Here is a 21,505-nt window from a genome sequence, read left to right as displayed (position 1 = left end):
TGCAGCTGTTCATATTGTTAAAGGCATACTTTCCTGGGCTATTTTTAACTATGCATTTCGAACTTAAAACACAGACCAAGTGAGTGAGAGACAGAACAAAAGAATATCTCTGCAAAAATTAGCTTCATGTCAAGTACCCATAGCAAACTTGTGCAAGGTCTGAACACTCAAAGGAACAAGTAAAAATCCATTGCCTATTTCCTAAGTGCTGGCATTTTGTTATTTAAATTATTAAAGTGACAAAAAACTCTCACTTTTTGGAAGGAAAAAGGCTAAAACCCTGGTTTTCTGCATTTTTTTTGTGAACTACATCTCATGTTTTGCTGTAATGTTAATTATCCATTAGATGAATAAACATTTTTACCATACTGGCTTTAATTTTTTAACTCCTAGATGCTGTATAAGCAGGAAGAGGAGGAGGAAGGCCACTATACAAAACCAGCTTAAGGACACCTCTAGTAAAAGATTAAGAGAAGAGGTTTCTTACAATGACTACAAAGAGATGGTAGTTACCACTACATCCTTTCATCACTCTTTCTGCTTTTGCTGCCCAACTGAGGAGTGCTGAGCTCTTCCTGCAGCCCTGAGTTTTTTCTTTTCTTTTTCTTGCTGCAGCCCTGAGTTTTTTCTTCCACCTTGTCCATTTGCCTCATGCTTCCCAAAGCTATCCTAGTACTAATGCCTCAATCACCCATCTAACTGTTGCCCAGCAGTAGAAGGCTCAAAAGACATTTAAGCATCAAGAGGCCTCAGCTGGGAGGGTCACTTCGGAGCCACTACACTCTTTCCCAAACTCCTGAGAAACTTAGAGAGGTTGTAACAGCTTGTAGCTCCCCAAAGTCAAAGGATGGCCTTTAACCAACCAGGGACCCAGAGAAGGAAGCAGCGGCACCCTTTCAGTGACCCCATTCCTCAGAAACACACATCTCTGCCTCCTTCCCCCACCGCGCCCTGCAAATCCACCGTCTATCAATCCCAATTTGTGGAGGAAACAAGGGCCCTTCCTCCCGGAGCTCAACTACTGACCCTCCCCGCTCTCTCCCTCACCACCGACGAGCCTCCCTGCCCGCGCTGCTCGGGACTCCCGCCCGAGCAGCCCCGCCCGTCTCTCTCGCAGCCCCCGACATCCACACGCTGACCAGCAGCAGCGAAGCTCCGTCAGTTCCCCTCCCCGTAAGCGGGATCCGAGGCTGCCGCTCACACCGAAACCCGCCCCCTCACCCTGCCGCCCCTCAGCCACCCTGCACCCTCGCACTCCCTTACTCGGGATTCATTTGTAGGGCACGCCCGCCCTCCTGCTCGCACCCCGGAGCTGCCTCAGCCCACCCGGCCCGGCCCGGCCCGGCCCATCTCGCCGCCGACCGACCGCAACTCCCGCGGCCTGACCCCGCCCCGCCGCTGCTGTAGCCCCATCCTTTTGCGGGACGCACGCGCCGGTTTGGCCTTCTACTGTTTGGTGAATGGGCCGTCCGTCAAGCCGCAGGGGCCGGTAAGAGCCAATCGGAGAGGCCCATCGGGGTGTGGGCGGAGCCTTGGCGGCAGAGTGGAAGCGGCGGGGCCCGGCGGTAGAGGGCGGTGCCGGTAAGGGACAAGCGGGCCGGGGGTAGGTGGTGGGGGACGTCTGGCCGCCGTCTCGCCTCCGTCTCAGGGGCTTTTACATTCAGCGCGGCGGGGCGAGCTGTGGAGTTGTTCCCGGCCCAGCAGGGAGGTCGGCGGGAGCCGGGAAGCGCCCGTAGTGCGGGCGGTCAGCAGGCCTGGTCGCTTACAAAACCGTGCCCGGGGGTGTCGGCCCGCCGGCCCGGCCTGGCCGCCGTGTGGAGGGGAGGCCCCCCCGGCAGCCTGTCCCCGGCAGCCTGCGCGTCCCGCCGTGTCCCGGCGGGGGCAGCGCGATGCCTGGGCCCGGGGCGGAAGGCGGGCAGGCAGGGCCGCGGCAGCGGCGGGCAGGCCGCCGTTGGTAGCTCCAGTTTGTCCCTGTGTGGAGAGACCCTGTGCTTGTAGGAGGCGTATTGCGCTGGGAAGCTGGCGGTTGCGAACATCCGGCTGTAGCTCGGCGGTAGGGCTTCTCCGCCCTGCGCGTGTGAGAGCTTGGCAAGAGGGTGTTGGTCGGTGCCGAGTGCAGGGGGCGGTCACCGCCGTGCGGCCCTGATTTCAGCCTCCCGTCGAACGGCCCGTGGTGCTCTTCTGCCTTTCTCCTCTTTAAGGTCTGATGCCGTTTGTGCTTGAAAGTGTTTCTCTTTAAAAGTGTTGTCCTCAATGTGCCTCCTTGGTTTTCATCTCTAGGCCGCTGCGAAGCTATTTGAAACTGGCCGGAAAGAGGCTGTTTTAAAAGGCTGTCTTGTATGTTGGACGATTCCGGGCAAGTAGCATTGAAGTATGTGTGTGTGTTTGCTTTATAGGTAGAAATGAAAAGGAATTACTGGAGAGGCAAAGAAAAGCGTGGATGGAGCAATCGCAAGCACAGCTACCGTCCCCACCAGTACAAAAGACCCAATCACAATAACCACACTGAAAGGCAAGTATATACAGCTTGAGCTTAGCATGGGTTAGGCCTTTAGATGTTATGCCTGATTAAGTTTGCAGATTGCAGAATGGTGGCTATCTAGAACTGGGAGGGTTGCCATCTAAAGATCTAGTGGACAGTACTTCTGGTATATGTTATCCCTAGTGGGAGTGGAATTACATTGATTTCTGGAAACTTATCATGTGTTCGCAACTGTACATTGATTTTTAAAGTGAGATGTGGTTCTGTGAGCTAGGCCTTTCAGGTGTGTCTGATCATCCATAAACTCTTCATCAATATGCAAAGATAGTTCAGGCAAGAAAAACGTTTGTAAATACTTCATTGCACCTGCCCATTTATTTTATGCCTCAGTGTAAAAACTGAGGATTAAAGGATCTTCCTGAAAGTTTAAAAGCATGTTAAGTAATGCGGTAACAATACCACATCTAGCAGATCAGGAATAATCCACTGCCTTGAAAATGGATTCTTTTAGAAAAGTACATTTTAAACTTTAGAAAATTTGCCTGTGTTTGAGCTATTTTTATGGCTCTTTTTCTTTCCCATGTTCTTCCTTAGTGCCTCTTGCAGGAATAAGAGAGGCCAATCCTTTGCTTTAATACTCTAAACATTTTATTTAAATGTATTTTTAGAGAAAGAGACACAAACACATACATATCTGAGTTGCCCTGTTAGTTGTATTTGTGTAAAAGTTAGAAATGCAAATGGGCCTTAATTCAGTGAATATACCATTAAAAAAATTTTATTAAAAAGCTTTAAATTGAAGTGCTTGAGTTTGGTGTGGGTGTTTTTCCTCCTTGTAGATCAGTGATGTTCTTTAACTATTTTCGAAGTTGTATAATCGAACAGCAATAGAGCTGCTCTTAGAACTAGAATTCTTTATCATTTTGTTTTCAATAAATTACAACTCTTGCAAAACATTTTGACCTAATGCTTTTAAGATAACATGTAATAAGACCTGTCTTAAAAAGTGAGGATTGTACAGGTGATTCAGAAAACATTCCAGTGGAATTTTGCTCATCAGTACTGAATGTGCCCATTTAAATTACTTCAAAAAGAAAAAAGTTGCCGTTAGCCTGTCAACTGTGATGTTTATTACAAAAGCAGAGACTTTTCTTTCTTGGAGTTTTCATTAAAATCTTGTTCATTTTGCCTGTTTCCGAATCTCATCAATGAAATTGTTGTCATGAAGAGAGTGGCAAAATATATTTGACCTGACATCAATGTTTTACCCGCACTGTCTCTCACTCTATGCTGTGAAGACTTACATGCCATCAAGGGTGGGCTTTTATTTTAATCAGGGGATATGGTAAAATGCCCAGTATTAATCTTTCACTGAAAGAGTTAAAGGCACTTGCAGAATCACCAGCCACCTTTAGTGTTTTAACAAGTAATTAAGGCTTTTAAGATGTTGGTATCTCTAATGTTATTGAGAGGTTTTTAAGCTGAATATTTTTACTATTTAATTTTCATAGTTTAGAGTATGGTGATATACACAATGTGCTTATCACAGTCCTGCAAAATTGTGCTCCAGTAGTGTCAATAACAAGCTGCTTTTTAGATTCTTTGTGGGAAAGATATGTTGGACAATTATGAGTCTGTCATGAAGACAATGTTGGTTTTTTTTCAGGCTGGAAAAGGAGGAACCACAAACCTCAGTGAATGCAGGCCCCAGCAGCAGTGGAGATCCTTCTTCATCCAACTTAACACAGAACTCCATAGTACCAGGTAAGAGACCATGTTTATGGGTTAAAAATCAGTGTCTATGTGCTGTCTGTATGAAAAAAGTAGCAGTAGCTGCATTAATAGCTAGTGTTAAAGGAAGGATATAAGCAGTAAAGTTTGTAGAGAAAAGTATCATCAGGTGATACAAAAAGATGGAGTAAGTGAGGATCTAGAGAGCAGGGCCAAATACACTTTCAGGCCCGCAGGTGCTTCTCATGTCAGAAAACTTATGTGCTTAGCTAAGCTGATACAAACAGAAAAAATAGAATTCTGTTTCTCCCTCCAGAAATGTTGCTTTGGGAACATGATGAACTTTGATTCTTTTCTCCTACATGCTGAAGATGTTATAAACCACATCTTTCAATAGAAACATTAAATAAGCAAAGAAAACAAGAGAGCATGTAAAAAGTACAACTTGCATCCAGTGACTCAGTCTTTTAACGGACACAATGATCCACCACTTCGGGGGTGAAAAGTCATATCTCTCTATGCCTTCAGTGTATCTTGTAGTCTGTAAGAAATACACTCTGACTAAATGTTTGTTCGTTATCAGGCAGTCAGCTGGGGAAACCAGACTTGATGCAGTAGCGATGTTATTGAGAAAGATGTCCCGTTTTGCATTCTGGTTTCCTGACTCATTAGACAACCTTAGCAAAAGCTAAGCCTGTGGGAATGTGTATTTCTCCACAACATGAGAGTCCTGAAACACCACTGACTTTCTAACCTCTTAACAACAAAGTCAGAGCTTAGAAAGACCTTTTTTGTATATCACCCTTTTGTGTTTAAGAGGCAGTGAGCATGTTAGGAGGTGTGTTCTGCAAAACATTTATTGCTGTGTAATTAGATTCTGTATGTTTAATGCAGTGTGCTTTTATGAAGTAGTAATGAAAAGAGGTTACTTCAAATGCAATTTCTGGTAGTAGATAAAAGTTTAAATAAAAACTCTTGAAATGAAAATGTTAACACTCGCCTCTTCTGAATAAAATCATTTGTCTTGAGACAATGTATCATTATGAATCTGTCACAGTATTTTGCTGGTCTGCCTCTGAATTTACCTGGGCAGTGAAGCACTAAAATTGAATGTTTCTCTCATCCCAGTTCATCTTTGGAAGGAGCCTCTGCGTATTGCCCAAATGTACTTTTGATTGTATCTAAATCTCTCCTATGTGTTGAAGTAAAGGTGGCTTGTTCTGGGAATTGAATCACTTTATTTTGGTTTGGGTGATACCTCATCAATTTTTTTGTTGTTGGTTAAGACTGTTCTACCTAGTCTTTTAACCAAGTGTCCCCTCATGATTGATTTATGAAGAAAAGTCATTTTTGTCCTGCAGCAAAACCTTTACTTCTCTTATCTGTCTGAATTTCATCTTGGTCAGTGGTGACATCCCTTCTGTACCTTTATAACAGTACTGCATTTGAAATATGTAAATAGTATTTTTTTTCTTTAAGTGGCTGTCATCTATTCCTAGTCTGTGTATCATGCTTGGGACCTGCTGGAAGGAAGAGCTTTGAGCCTCGTGACTCTGACATTCCCATGAAGATGTGGGATGTCGAAGAGCTATAAGCAAACTTAGTTATCCATCTGATTTTGCCTGTTGTTTTTTTAGTTGTGTTTTGTGGGTTTTTTTTAGAACTGCCAGGATTTTACTATGACTCAGAAAAGAACCGCTATTTTCGCCTGCTGCCTGGACATAATAACTACAACCCACTTACCAAGGAGAGCATTCAGTACAAGGCAATGGAATGCAAAAGGCTGAGACTCTTAGAAGAGGAAGAAAAACAAAAGAAGGTACAGTCCGAAAAAGATGGCAATTAGGCTTTATTGTGTTCTGGCCCAGGACAGATTATAAGCTAAAGCCTTTCAATTCTGACTGTAGTACAGTCCCTTAAGCTGTCTGGAAAAACAAAAATTTCGTCTTGATGAGAATCTGTAGTCCTTAAAGCCTTTTGTTTGGCTGTTCCACGCAGGAATGAAAGCAAGTCATTACAAACAAAAAACTTGTAAAGAGACAGGAACCGCGCTCAGAATTCAGATTGCCCAACAGTTACACTCAAGTCAGGACAGTGGATGCCAGGTTTCAAATCCTGATCTTGAATTGGCAAACTGGGGTCTTGATTTCAAGTTTTTCACATGTTCAATAAATGTATTAATCACATTCCTGGCCCTTGAAGAAACAACACTAATGATATTTTGTGGAAACAGCTTTTTCATGAAGAATGCTTTTGGACAAGTAAAATCAAGGTGGGTCTTATGTTTCTGCCTGGAAAGCCTGTATGCTTTTCATCATAAAGTGTTACAGCAGAGTTAATGCTGATGCTGCATATCAGTAATCTGGGTAAAATACCTAACAAGGATGGTTTTCAATTACCCGAAAGCCACGTCTTGCAACTTTACAAATCACAGCTCGACTTAAATATGCTATCATTTGGAAGATGCAAGCAGTACTTTTTCTCTGTAAATAATGAAGTTCTCACTTCAACCAGCTGTTGAGATCTTCAGTCTTTACTGTGAAAGTGCTGCTGTTGGTTTGGTTTTGGCTTTCTTTGTTTTTTTCTTTTTTTTTTTTTTTGTGGTTTTAGCTGTTTCCATGAGCAGTTTAGGTTTCATAGATACAAAACAGCTGCTGGCCATGTAGCTGTTAATGGAAATTGTGGATATACATCTCTTCTCAAAATCTCGCTATTGAATCAGACATCTGACTGAGGCTCCCAGATAAGAACATTTTGACTCTTAAATACTTGCTTTGTCTGAGCGTTGTCAAAAAGATTTCTTACTCTGTAACTCTGCAAAGTACTGTATCCTTTGGTCTCCCCAGAAAGCGTTTGCATGAAATTTTAAAAAATTATGAATGAAAAAGTAGTTTAGTGCAGCACTAAGACTGCATAGTTAATAGCAGTCTTGTTGTGATAGACAGTTTTGCTGTATAGTAAGACTTTAAGGTGTTAGAGTGAAACCACATGACTTCGCACCTCAAGGTGGTACTGCTGATTACATCAAGCAAAACCAATGGCTGTTGGTTTGTTTTTTTCCTCCAGTTTTTGTATTTATAAAAGTACTTCACATCTCACAGGAATATATTCTTGTCTGCTTACCGTAGTAGACCAGGGAGATGGTGTTGGGAATGTATTTTATAGACATTCTGAAAATTTTAATGTATGTAGGCTAGAGGAAAAAGTTACCTAAATATCCCAAACATCTAAGACCACAGCCATGTTTGAATCATAAACAAGCAAATAACTGAGTACAATTCTGTGTTATTCTTTCCAGAAAACAACAAGGGCTGGACTGAACTCATCTATGCTGTTACAGAAAAGGCAGCTGGGTTTGCTCAGCTCCACAAGTTATTGCAGGTACAATGATTTGATTTCTGGTTGCCGTACAAAGTTCTGCTGTTAGTGCAACTGTTCCTGTCAGGATTTTTCCATTTCTTCCTCTTCCCCTTAGGACAAAGAGGAACATACTACTTATAATAAAAAAATAGTTATATTCTTTTATAATCAGGTTACTAACGGGATGGGAATTCAAATGATGAAGAGGTTTCCTAATTTTGGATAACTGGACTTTAAAACTTCACTTTTTTTTTTTCCTATATGTGCCATTTTGCCACATTGTGCTTTACAAATACAATGCAGCTTTTCTCTGGATGAATGCTTTTCAACTGTGGTGACCATTCCCCCGCCCCTTATTAAAATCGCTATGCTCAGATTTTAGTCACAGTGCAGAAGGCAATTTAGTGACTTGCTGTGTTGTTGTTTCTGCTCCTGAAGACGTGCTGGGGTTCAAAATAACAAGATGAAATTCTGTGAATATGGAAGACGCACATGTTCATGGGTGATATGAGTGAAATTGCAGCATGCTAGTTGTTCAGGCATTTTAGCTTCTGTGATTGAGAAGCAGTTCTGGATATCCTATCTAGAGTTCTTTTCATTGGCATTAAACCGAGGCTTATCTGAATTATTCCTTCTTCCTGCCTCTCCCCTCACCTGCTTTTACAGGCTGGTCCATGAACTAAAAGTGAACTGCATGCAGAGGAGGAAGATAGAAATTCACAGTCCAGATTCTTCAGTTGCTGGAACCAACAATTTTAAAATAATTGTGGTATGTTGTCAGAACTGTTAAGTCTTTATCCTAAAGAGAGCCCATCTTTACTGAAAATTCAGGAACTTATAATCAAATCCCATTGTTCAAATTTTGCTTTCAAAGATGCATTATTCCTGTTGTATCAGTTCTCAAAATCTATACTCAGTAATTTTAAACAAATAGGAAGAGGCTGTTCCTTTCCTAGAAAGGAAAATGATGAAAAGGTTGGATATCTTTCCTAGTCTAGGTAGGAAGCTCTCCAGGACCAGCTCCTGGCCTTGTAAACAGGGCACTGCATAGGTAGCTGAAGCCAGAAGGAGTCAGGAACTTAGTGTCATAAAAGAGAAGTTGAAATGTAGCACCAGCCTTTTTGCTGTGATCCAACAGCAGGAGAATTCCGTATTCACTTCTGATAAGATGTAAAGTTTTGGTTTGGTTCGAGTCCTCTACCGATACCAGTCTGTGCTTACTAATCAGCCAGAGTAAGTGTCTAGAACTGATATAACTGGAAAGAGTATTTATTGTTGCTCAAGGACTAAATCCTTTTCTTACTCATGTTTTTTCTGTGCATGCATATAAAAGAGTTGGCCACTGTTTTTAGAGGTGAATGGAAAGCAGATGGTATTACAAGTATCAGAATTAATTTATTGTTTCATTTTAGACCTAATGCAGCTCCCTCAAGCTGTTTTTTCCCTGAAAGTTTCCAGTAAGTTTGACCAGTAAGCTTTTATTTTACAGGCAGATGTGGCTTGTGAGCGGATATTCACTGTGAATGATGTAGAGCATGGAGGATGCAAATATGGTATCATCAACCTCAGTGGTTTGGGGAAGGAGTCTCTCACTGTGGAGATGTATGACAACCTCTACTTCACAAACCGCAAAGTACTGCATTCTGTTCCTGCTTCCTTCAGTTGTTGCATTCTCAGAATGCTGTTCCTTGGGAGTCACAGGTGGAAATGCATGAGAGTTGGGGAAGGGATTAGGAGAACAGAATAGAAGACTCTAGTGATGTGAAGTTTGGATAAACACAGAATCACAGTAAACTTGTTTCTAAAAGTTTTCAGTGCCAGCGTTAGTTCTCAGGAATGTTATGCTACAGTTAGAACAGAAGACTATGTACAAGTGCTTACTTCAGAGTTGCAGTTGGCAGTAGCTGACAAAACTAAGGTTGAGGACCAGAAATTACTAAGATTTGCATGCTGCTTAAAAATAATTTTGTGTTTATCCTTGAACATGAAGAATATTTAAAACAGGTTTTCATCATCTCTTCGTGCTCAGGTTCTTTTAAGGATGATCCCTTAAATGATAGGATGCACTTAGTGCCTCAGTCTGTGTTTGGACAGACTTCTCAATGCTGCTCCGTCTCCTACATTTAAGAGCATGAGACTAAAATGCTTGTGACCCATTACTGGGCTATTTCGTGGGCTAAGGAGGTGAACCCAGTGCATAGTTTTATGTCATCTTTGCATGGAAATACCCTCTTGTGAATTGAGTAAGAGATCACAAAAATAGTATGTCTTTTTGTGTCTGAAGGTGAATTCTGTGTGCTGGGCATCGTTGACTCATCCAGATTCTCATGTTTTATATCCTTTTAAAAAAAGCAAAATTCAGTTCAGCTTTCACAAGTCTGAATCGCGCTGCCCAGAACAGCTAACTTCCAGGAAGACATCTCATGTAGTTGCCCCAGAAGTTAAGTTTTCTGGAAAACAGAAAAAGTGATAAAAACTGAAAGATGCTGGAGCTGGTGAAACAGATGTATGGTTCTGTTATAGATATATGTAGAATTGTTCCAGTGTAATAGTAAGTGAAAGACCATGTTTCCTGCCCTGGAGACTTCCTGCTTCATTAATAGTGTAGATGCCATATCCAAAATTATTTGGTCTTTAGAAATTGGCTGGGGTAAAAGAACAAAAGAGAGGGTTAAGGTAACTTAACTTTCTTTTTGAAGTGGACCTCTGAAAGTGGGTTGGTTGGTTTCTGTTGTAAACTATCCTCATTGTTTGGGGCGAGAGGAGAACAGGAGCAATTCATTAGGATCATGCTCTGCACCTTACAGAGCCTGTTCTGCAGGTCTGTCTGCAGAGGAAGAGGAAGGTTGATGGTATAGTAGACTCTGTGTCCATTACTGCTTTTTCTAGAAGAGGAAGAAAAGGGGATTTTAACGTGGGAGATGGCAGGCAACAGATGTGCTATTAAAGTATCAAAAGAGAGGAAATTATATAGAAATGTATGTAAACGGCTGATGGGAAAAGCGAAGCAATCCAGCACTGATCCAGAAGGTGGCAGGAATTCATCAGTCTTGCTCACAGCTGGTTAGGAGTGGAGAATTGTTTGGCCTGGTTATTTCATGCTTTGCTCTGGTCATGTCCCATATTTACCCCACTGAACTTGAGATGTAGCTTTCAAATCCTATTTAGACCTGGTATAATCTTTAGAAAATATTTTAATGTAATCTAAAGTGAGTCTTCCTTGCCTCTCCAATGTGTGCTGCCCTTTTTCCAACTTATCTCCATGAAAAACAGATTTGTGTTAATGCAGTGTCATTGGCATGTAAAGATGAGGAGAATGATCTGTGTAGGCCATGCATTTTTTTTTAATCACTAGAAAGATGCCTTAGTATTCCTCTTGTCTTTCTGGTAGTGAAAATACACAAGCAAGAATGGGAGCTCTTTCCAGCTCTTTCCTATGAAAGAAATGAAGGGTCAAGACTCAATTGTAAACCGTAAGGCACATCAGACATCTCGGAGGGAAAGTATTGTGAGCTGTGGCTGTGTCAGAGCATCTTCCTTTTCCCAGCTATAAATGTTAGGCAGCCTGTTCTGTTCTAGGGAGAAATCTTTGTTTTCCTTAACTCACTTCAGCAAGCTGTGTCTCATGGGAATTGCAGAAACACCAGGCTGTGCCAGTCTGCTTCCAGCATCATTGTTCAGCAGCACTAACCCAGGTAGGGTGTTTTTGTTGGGTTTTTTCCCTCCAGTTTTCAAAGGAAAGATTATTTCTGCACTTCTTGGTAGCTAGTGACACTCTTGTACTCTTGTAAAACTTAGAAAGCCTGAACCAGTTTAAGAAGTGAACAGATGAAAGAACTTACCTTAAAAATTAATTAATAAGCAGAATTCAAAGCATTAGTTTATTTTTAGCTGCTGCTGATGTAGTACTTGACTTTGCCTGACTTTGCCAGGAGAACACCTCACTTGTAAAGTCAACATTTGAGATTTTTCATGTGTAGCTTGGCTTGTAACTAATACTCAGAAGCTGCACACAAGTAGTAGTCAAATTTCCTTATAGACTATCTAGAATCATTGCAGAATCCCTTCTCATGGTAGCTACTCAAGCATGCTCAGTGGATTAATCAAAGGTGGAAAGCTGGTAAATGTTTTGGCCCATAGCTCCTTGTACAAGCTCACATTCAGTTGTGTGTAACTGTGATTCATTTAGCGAATCCTGTGTCTTAAGTCTGATAGCTGTAGCTGTATCTTTATGTATTTTTGTTCAATGTTCTTGGAGGATGAACTTTATTAATGGGACTTTCTTGATAGATGTCAGAACCATGCTTCTTGAGGTCACATAGTACCGTGCTCTAGCCTGGTTTCCATTCAGACATGATCAGTTAAGTTTATACAGAGGAAATCTGTGACAGATAAGAGTTAAGGACCTATTTTAATTTTTTTTAATGTCACGCTATTTATGCAGCCATTAAAAAAAAAAAAAGATGCATAGCATTAGCAATAACTTGAAGAGTCACTGAAGATGGATGGCTACTAGGCCAGCATGCCAAATTGCTCTGTAGAACATTTTAAGCCCTTCAAGGTAATCGGATGCCCTGAGTTCTACCAAAGTCTTCCTGTCTAGTATTTCCTATTGACTGTTTTAAGTATTTCCAAGTTTCTTGACTTACTTCACTCCCCTAAATTGTTGATTTGAGGGAACTTTGCTAAGTAGATGCTGGGAGCAAAGCAGAACTTAACCTGTCTAAAACCATGTTTTAGACACATCACCTGTGCTGCCTGACGTTCCCCCCCCCCCCTCCCCCCCAGATAGGTAGGTCAAGAACTTACAGGTTAGGCTTTGGCTGATCTATAGCTTAAGTAAATGTTTCATGTTTCTAGTCCACTTGTCTTTAAAAAATGGCTTACTTAGTGCTGTAAGACAAGAGTTATTTTTCTCTTTCCTGCCATGGTCAGCCTTTTAACTACTGAGTAAATTTCACAATCTCTCACAGTTTTCTATCTGTATAGTCTATATGTCTGTGGCTTATAGTCATGAAGTCCCACTTTTGCTTCCTTTCTCTTGAGTAGCACAGGGAGGCTAATTGGGTAATATTTTCTCTGCTTCAGATTGCAATATTGAAAGAAGTATGGAAATCCAGACAAGCTTTCTGAGTTATGATCTTGTCTTAACATTTATGGATGCTTCATGAGTTGCTCCTCTCTCCTAGGAGATCGACCTGGAATGCTGTGCAGCTTCAAGATATCCACTGCCTGGTCCTGTGCTTGGTGCCTCAATCCCCAAGCAGACAACTGCTTCAGCACAGGTGATCTGCAAGGCTAGCAACCCCCTCTGTCTCAGTGGGAAAGACTTCTTGCATTAATCTTCCAGCTGCTACCCAAATTACAGCTAAGCAAACATCATCTGTCTTCCTTAGGCCTGACACGACGAGTTCTTGTAACCAATGTAGTGACAGGGCATCGACAGACGTTTGGAACCAGTAGCGATGTATTGGCCCAACAATTTGCCACACAGGTAAAAAGAACCATACACCCTTCATTTTTTCAGAGTGCTGCCTCATTGGTGAGCTTTTTGTTCTGTTTGGGATGGGACTCATGATGCTGTATGTAAGGTTGTGATTACAGCTACTGTTCGATAGCGGTTCCACAACAGAGCTGGCCTGATGCTTGCATGCAATTGAATAGCAACAGAAAGATTAACTGATTTCAAACTCTGTGGCAACAGGGGTAACTTTTGTTAATTGTACAGAGGTAAAAGGAAATGAAGGAAGTACAAAGAGCACAGTAGTAACGTGTTGTAAAATTGTTTTGGTTTTGGCAAATGACCTCATCTTGTTAACACTCGGCATATTGTCTCCATCAAGAAAGAGAAAACCCCTATAAAATACTAATGGACTTCTTCACAAAGATGTAGTCAGAAGGGTGAAACCAGAATATGAGAATTCCAGTTCCTGGTTTGCTGTTACATTAGACTTAAGTTCCTACTTACCTAGCTGAACTTTTACAGCTAATGTAAATAGTTGATATTTGAATGGAACTAATGAGTTGGCTGAAAAATGTTGCAGTGTGTAATAAAAATTCTGGTTCTTAATGCCCATGTTAATAAAGTAATTTAACAACTGCACCAGACAGCTCAAAAGCTTGACATGGCTTCTGTCTGTATAACTTGTAAGATCCTTTCAAATGTTACATAGTACACTTCTTTCTCCTGGATTCTTCCAGACCCCAATGCTGTACAATGGCTGCCGTTCAGGTGAGATTTTCAGCATTGATGTGCGTCAACGCAACCGAAAGGGCCAGAGCTGGAAAGCAATTCGTCTCTTCCATGACTCAGCAGTTACGTCTATTCGCCTTCTCGAGGCTGAACATTACCTTATGGCAGCAGATATGGCTGGGAAGGTACGGTTTTGTTGCCTTTGGGGTATTCTGTTTCTTTTATATCTGGGCATTGGCAGCTGCTTATCCCAGTCCCGAGGGCAGATGCCTGTTCTTTGGCGGGTAGTATGGAACGGGGTGGTAGTTTCACATATGGGTCCTCTTCTAGATCCACTTATTTATCAACCATCAAGTGCTCTCTGCTTCGTTAATACATCTTCTTTCAAACAATTACTTCAACTTGCAGATAAAGCTGTGGGACCTGAGAACAGCAAAGTGTGTGAAACAGTACAAAGGTCATCACAATGAATATGCTCTTCTCCCTTTGCATGTTAATGAGGAGGAAGGACTTCTTACAGCAGGTGGGTTGACTTTTTCCCCTTTACTTGTAGAGGGCATGGCAGTGGTTTTCTTACACATGAAGAGCGTTTCTTAGCTACAGCTATTGGAAGTTGTAAACCTGTTAAGTCTTTAAATTTCTTCTGAAATTTAGCCTTAGACATACTGTAATATACTATGAATTATTAAGAAATAATGTTATGGATGCACATCTACTGTAATCACTCCTGTGTAGCACTGAACAGCTTTATCTGTTGTGTCCTGCAAAAGTCTCATTATCCTTTCAACAGCGTGTCTTAGGAGAAGAGCAGAAAACACTTGATTTTTAAATTCCGAGAAACAACATGTGAATGGTAGACTTGGTGCTAACTTCATATATAGAGATACTAAAGACTGTGTCTGTTGGTTTGGTGCTTAAGCGGGTAGTGTGGTGATGGACTGAAGCACTGACAAGTAAGCATAACTCCTTGTAAGCTGTCTACACCACTCAGGGTCCTTTTGAATATACTTGGCTACAGTCTGAGACTTTTATTTTATTGTATTTGGGGTGAGGGGAGGAAAGGTAACAATAAATGAAGGATACCCCTTAAATCCTCATACTATAGCCAAGTTTCACAGTGTCACTGTAAACATAGCGATCTCCTCTCCTTGGATTTGTCAGTAAGTGACAGAATAATGAGAAGAATTCTTGTTAATGTGATAGTGAGTTTCTCCCCTTTTTTGAATTAGGAGCTTGATAATGAGGAAAGCACTCTAAATACTGATTTATTGTATCTTTTATTGCCTAATAGGAAATGCAAATTTTTCCCACTTTTGAGGTATTCAGTGTAGAATTTCTGTTTCGTAAAGTATTGGTAAGTGCTTTGCCTCTACTGTATGTAGAAATAGTCAGGTTATTTTCCCCATAGACCTTCTGCTTCTGTGCTGATAATCTGGCAGAGCTGTGTAAAGTACTTTTTGTGTAATGTTGAATTCTGGTGTCCTTTCCTTTCCAGTTGGTCAGGATTGCTACACCAGAATTTGGAGTCTCCAAGATGCCCAGCTGCTTAGAACCATCCCTTCTCCCCACCCATCCTCCAAAGATGCCATTCCCAGTGTGGTGTTTTCTTCAAGACTTGGGGGTAGCCGAGGAGTTCCTGGCTTACTCATGGCTGTCAAACAGGATCTCTACCACTTTTCCTATAACTGACACAATATTCTCCTCAGATCTGGTCCACAAAGCTGCCAACCTGTACATGACTTCAAAATTTTTGCACCAGTCACCATGCTGCTGAGTCACTGTGTGCTGCTGTTGCATCTGCTTTACCTATGAAATTCTGAACCTCCTTCAGCAGGTTCAGCAAATCTTGCTGTATACATCTCAGACATCTTGTAAATAAAAGCTGAATGTTGATTAACTTCTTAGGCAATTATTTGGCCTCTTTGAAATCTATCTTTGGAAAGCTGGTAACTTTCAGTAAAGGCCTATCTCATGCTAGCTGAATTTGCTGTCAAAACACTGTTCTAACTTAATCCCAGTTTGGTCATATAACTACTTAGCTGTGGTTAAACCTACATGAGCAAGTAGGCTGGTGCAACAGAGTGGATTAGCAGACTGAAGTAGCTGGTGTAGAGAAGCTCACACTATATGTGTTCTGGGGTTTTGTTTGGAGTAGCTACTGACTCTTCTACATCCATGACTGGAAGCAGTCCAAGGAACACCTGTTTCCCTACACAGACTGTCAGTCCTTTGAGCTGGGCCATGCTAAACTTTATCCTTTTCAGATGGTGGTAGCATGCTACTGCCCTGCCACCGTTCCTTTAAAAGGCAGCACACATAGAACAAAGTGCCTTCCTTGGTCCAGTAGCCAGGCTGGGTGTCCCTGTTAATTCATCACAGTGTTTCCTAACCAAGTCCACACCCCTAACTTGGAGTTTGGTCAGCAGTCTGGAACAGACTCGTGCAGCTTGCTCATGCATCTATAGCAGGAATCAAGCCCAGCCTGGACACACCACATCCTCTTTGGGATATGAGATCACCTGTGCAGAGTCAGGGCTTTTGCATACAGAGGTGCAACTGGGCCCTCAGCTGTGCAGTTGTAGCGCTAGCTTGCAGCAATTGTGTGACACTGTATCTGGGAACAATTATCATCCTGTGGAGCCTCATTACCTCCAGCTCCTTCCTGGTAACCACAGTGGGTTGGGCAAGACCATCCTGCAGCTAGTGTATGTAGGAAGCACTGACAAGATCAGGAGCCTATAGGAGGTAAAGGCCCTCATGAACTAGGTGGGGCTACTGACAGGCTTCACAGTTTTCCAAAGCTTGCTGCACTCAAGTTTTCCAAAATTCTTAAGAAAAGGAATGCAGGAACCACCTGTCCATCCTGGGATCCGCTTAGACCATTCAGATGTACAACTGTGTCATCAGAGATGCTACTTCCCATGAGGTCCTGCCAGGTCAGCAGATGAGCATACAAAAAGGTTATCATAACACTGTTGCTGCACAGCATGTCAAGATGGAGGCTGTGTCCAGCTGGCTCAGTGAGATGGCTGTGTCAGAAATCTAGGCTATGTGCCTGCATTCCAAGTGCCTTCTGAAATCAGGAATAGGTTGCACATGCGCGCAAAGGTAAGTTGCTGGTGACCATACACGTGGCCTATAGTTGGGAGTACCCAGCACAGCACTCACACCTGGGGTACCATCTCTGTCTTCACTGCAGAGGGGTGCAACAGTGCTGAGCATCCTGGGAAGGAAGGGGTCCTCTCTTCTCCTCAGATGGTTTTGCAGGCTATTCCCATTCCCTCTACTATCCTTGTATAACCAAGAGATTTGATTCCTGGCTTGCTTTTCTTTTCAATTTGAGAAAATACTCTTTGAATTGTCTTGATTAGTTATGTTAATTTGGGATATTTTCTGTTACATGCACAGTGATTTATGCATGCAGCACAACTTTCTAAAGCATTTGCATAGACACAGTTGATAATGCATACTGCAACTAAGCACCTGTTCAGGAAACAGAAATATAGCTAACTCCATCCTGCTGCAAACTCCTAATGTTACATCTGATGATCAACTCGGAGATGAGCTAGAACATACTTTATATTGATATTCTTGCTAGTAAACACGTGTGGTTCAAGCACTGCACTTGCAGGCAGCAAACCACAAGGATCATGAACTCCCTTAAACTAGAATTTCAAAATTGAAATTGGCATTTAAACTCTTTTCGGTGCTCTTAACTTCAGTAATGCCTGTTCTGCAAGAACAAGACCATGCAACAATTGTGCCCAGTTACCGTGGGAAACAAACTAGGAATTGTGGCAGAAACGCATCTTACATAACTGAAGATAGTTTTTCTTTGTTCCCTTTTAGGCAAAACTCATAAAACAAAAGAAACTCATTTGTTTTCTGTTGTTTCCAGGAGCCAAACGCACACACGTCCCTGCAAACCCATTCACCCAACTAGTGCTTTTGCAGCCAACAAGTCTAATTAAGCCTGCAAGAGCAGTATGAAAGGAGAGGGGAAGCAGGGCAAGAAGAGAGGCAATTTGGCTTCAGTGACAAGCAGCCTGCAGGCAGTGGCTAAAATACATTAAATCAACTATTTGGTTATGCAGCAAGAGCTAGGACTCTAAGGCAGATAAAAAACAAGGAACTTCAGAATTCTTCCGCTCTGCTACAGTATCAAAATACCATATTTCTTTGCCTCAGCCTCCCAGCAAGTACTGAACTAGTAGGAAACTTCAGAAAGGCCAAACCTGCACTCCAAGACAGGTTGCAGCATCCCTCATCCAGCAGACACAATTTGTTTGGTCCTTTTGCTCATGGGAGCAAGGCTCAGAGCGGACCACCACGCTCTCCTCACTGGCCAAACTGCCAGTCCCTGCCATCAACAGGATTGTTCCAGAAGCCGCAGAGTCTCACCCTTGTTCTGTTCCGTATACCCTGCTTCTATTAGTCATCTCTCAAACCTGATCAAAGAGGCTCTTTCCACATAAAACTCCTTAGGTCACAGAAGGTTCTTAGATGTAACAGATAGAAATTTGAACTTCTATGGTTTCAACTTGAAGCATCTAAAGCAGGGAGGAGATTTGCTTTTGAGTCTTCTGTGACGAGGCAGGGGGGTTACGTGTTTCTGTTGGCCCTGATTTACTGCAGTACATGGCTTCATGGTCATTCCTCCTCTATTAGCCTGTGATGAATACTGAAACTAAGAGGTTAAAGAAAATCGATTTACTAGCCACAATTTCAGTCCTGCATTTTTACATTTTTCAACTTAATAGGGACCTATTCAACAGCATTTGTTGCGAGAAAGTGAGAATTCAAACCTGAATGTGTACGTAGGCTTGAGATGTCCCCTGAGAGTAGCTGCTTTCAGAAGAGTTACAATCTGGCAGTGGACAATTCAGCTTCAGTCTCTAAACCTTCAGTTGCTGGTGGCTGCTTAAATGTACCACATATACTGTGAGCTCAATCAAGCAGTCAATACCAACTCAAAGTACCTTCTAGACAGGGGTTCTGCAGAGAGGGGCTGGGGGTTGAAAGATGTTTGACCTGAGTGTTTAAAGCACTTTATAAGTTAGTCTCAGGTTTCAAAATGGAAGCCAGGGCACAAAGTTGATAAGCCATTTTAGGGAATGCCTGAAAATATAATCAAGATCACCTGCCTTTTCTTGTTCAAACAATTTCTTTCCTATCTGCAGTTCTATTAATATCATGGTAGCTGTGAACACTCTGATGCCTTCCTGACAAGCCATCATCTGTACATTGTCATACATAGGCTACTGCTTCTCTCCAGCGCTGCTGTAAAACTGCCTTTTAAGCAGAACCAGAAGCATTTCACCAGCTTTTCAAAATGTCAGAAATAAGTGTTTCGAAATCTCCAGGCATTCTTTACATCAGAATTTCTGTAATGTCCCAATTGAGACTATTCCTACATAAGGACTTTATATATAAACTTATACCTGTATTGCTTTATTTTTGCTTGAGTTATATCCAAGAATAATGAAATTAAAAAGCTGAATGCACTTCAATTTTGTCTTAAGATAACTGACTAGCTGCCATTCTCGTTTAGCTTTGTCTTTGTCATACTGTTGATTTTGAAAGCCCTCATAGTGAGTTTTTATTTATTTTGGCATTGCCATGATTTCATTGTTGGTGTGCCTGCACTATGAACAAAAACATTATATGACATACTATGTGCTGTGACTGACAGAATATACATGTCAACATTGCGTTACCAAGAAAGAGTGCAGAGGGTAGGGATGGGACATGGACAACAAAAACCAGACAGTTCTATCACTTGTCCAAATCACTCTCTGTTCTCAAATTACTGGCAGGCATAGACATATCTGTTGGTGCCAAATTATATTACAGCCATCAGCAATAAATCAAACGCAAGGATAATGCCACAATATGTGGAGTTACAGCAACTGACGTCAGTTGACAATGAAACATGAAAACAAGAGGCTGCAAAGTAGAGTGTGATAGTAGTACGTAAACCTCGTTGGGCTGGATACGCTGGAAGCAAAAAGATGAAGAGCAGCTAAGTCTGTATGACCAGGTGGGAAGCCAGAGTCCTGCAATGTTAAAGCCCAGGCTACTGAAAGCAACAGGGGCATTTGTGAATGTCTCAGCACAGCCATAGCAGACAGACACCTAGCATAAATGCAAAGCAGATCTAACACAATGATGGTGTTTATTTCAACAAATAAACTCCGGTTGACATCAGAAGCTAGCCAGGGTTGTCATGTTTTCTAGAACACAACCAAACGTCCAATTCACAAGTGACATAGACAGGAACGCACAGGATACCTTGGCCAATTTCAATGAGTGCAACTTCACCTGTGAGGAACTGAGCAGGAGGATGAATGAGCAGGAAAACCAGCGGGGAGGCTGGGAAGTGAAAGACAAAGCAGTTTTTCTTGTGCAAGTAGCTACATGTTAGAGCCTGCTACTACCCTGACAATAGCTACGTGTTACAGCCATGCTGTTCTGCCATCTGTTTCCCTAACTGCAAGCCTCAGGTGCAATGTGCACCTGGTATACACTTAAACCAAGCTGGCCAAAAGGTTTCAGGCAGGGAGTCTAACTAAAAGTGTGCACATCTATATGAAGCTCACATGTATCTGCTTCACAGAAGAAGAGGAAAATCCCTCATCACCTACTTGAAGATGAATGTTTATGCTGAATTGGCATAGGTACCCACAATGGAAATAAATCCATCAGAATAGAGCAAGCATATCAGACATTTTTTCCTCTACAAATCTAGGCTCGTTTTGTGGTGCTTTAGGCAAGGAATTAGTTTTTCACTTGAGCACGTCTTTGCACATCAGTTAATTCACATGATTCTTATTTTACTCTGTGTTTTTCCTAGCACTTCCTAATCAGACAAGGTGCAGGGGCTGCTTGATCTGCCAGTAATCAATCTAACATAATTTTTCTGGCAGGAGATTTACATCAAACAGCCAACTGTAACTTAGAACATGTTTTTATCATGCCATATCTCAGACCAATTGAATCCATTATTGTACCAAGACAATGTGCTGACTTTAACTACTGAAATATTAACATTACAGTGAACTTGAGTTGATCCAAAGGACACACTATCATTTTGACCAACTGCAATTTCATGGTAAGTGAATAATTTGTCTTCGGTGGTAAAACACACATAGTGATCTTCTAGAAATTTCCTGGAAAACAAGCCCCTCCTATCCTGGCCCTTGTAAATAAACAAGACTTTTTTGGACAGAAGTTGCATTAGAGCATCAGACTTGTCTCATACTGCCATTACGAAACACGCACGGTTTGGGCTTTTGCAGAGCTCCAGCGAGGTTGCTGTTAACTGCCGGCAGGTTTTGCAAACTCTCACTCTGGTTAGATGCTACCAGCACCTCCACACACAAAGCACCTCTCCTAAGAGTTTAGGAATAAACCACACAGGTTTCTACAGCTATGATTAACCCTTGTCTTCAGGCTGACAGTTCTACCCCAAGCGCAAGATGCTCCCATGTTGCATGCTTTAGTGGGTTGTTTTGGTTTTTTTTCAGGATTTCTATTTCCTTTGTTTAAGTTTCCTGTAGGGCTTTCTGTCCACAGACATCATTTAGAGCCCTTTTGTTTATTGAATCCTAATGTGTTAATACCAAATAGCATTGGGCTCTGCTAAAACATGCATCTATCTTCTTTAAATACCTAATCAATTTAATAACCATATTCTATACTCTGCATACTCATAGCACCCAATACTATCTGAAAAAAGT

The 21,505-nt window shown here is 41.9% G+C and overlaps 1 protein-coding gene across 1 annotated transcript; it reads left to right on the top strand.

The window, feature by feature from the left end:
• The first annotated feature begins 1,543 nt into the window (after window positions 1-1,543).
• On the top strand, window positions 1,544-15,663 carry DCAF4 (DDB1 and CUL4 associated factor 4). The gene is made up of 14 exons (XM_086613003.1): window positions 1,544-1,581; window positions 2,397-2,512; window positions 4,149-4,246; window positions 5,875-6,032; window positions 7,512-7,594; window positions 8,240-8,342; window positions 9,063-9,206; window positions 9,858-9,907; window positions 11,189-11,268; window positions 12,763-12,858; window positions 12,970-13,067; window positions 13,775-13,951; window positions 14,175-14,289; window positions 15,262-15,663. The coding sequence occupies exons 2-14, from the start codon at window positions 2,403-2,405 to the stop codon at window positions 15,453-15,455; spliced, it is 1,506 nt and encodes a 501-aa protein (XP_086469129.1). The 5' UTR covers window positions 1,544-1,581; window positions 2,397-2,402; the 3' UTR covers window positions 15,456-15,663.
• Window positions 15,664-21,505: the final 5,842 nt, after the last annotated feature.

This window comes from Tauraco erythrolophus, chromosome 6, assembly GCF_009769465.1.
Source record: "Tauraco erythrolophus isolate bTauEry1 chromosome 6, bTauEry1.pri, whole genome shotgun sequence".
In the NCBI taxonomy this organism is placed as follows: Eukaryota; Metazoa; Chordata; class Aves; order Musophagiformes; family Musophagidae; genus Tauraco; species Tauraco erythrolophus.
Note: the sequence above shows the minus strand (reverse complement) of the source record. Positions and strands in the feature narration are given on the sequence as shown.

What these genes read in the sequence shown, in the direction of transcription:
- DCAF4 (XM_086613003.1), top strand. Translation starts at nt 2,403, where the DNA reads ATGAAAAGGAATTACTGGAGAGGCAAAGAAAAGCGTGGATGGAGCAAT. An exon ending in TCTACTTCACAAACCGCAAA is followed by an intron (nt 9,207 to 9,857) that starts GTACTGCATTCT and finishes TTGTGTCTGAAG; the next exon opens with GTGAATTCTGTGTGCTGGGC. An exon ending in GTTCAGCAGCACTAACCCAG is followed by an intron (nt 11,269 to 12,762) that starts GTAGGGTGTTTT and finishes CCTCTCTCCTAG; the next exon opens with GAGATCGACCTGGAATGCTG.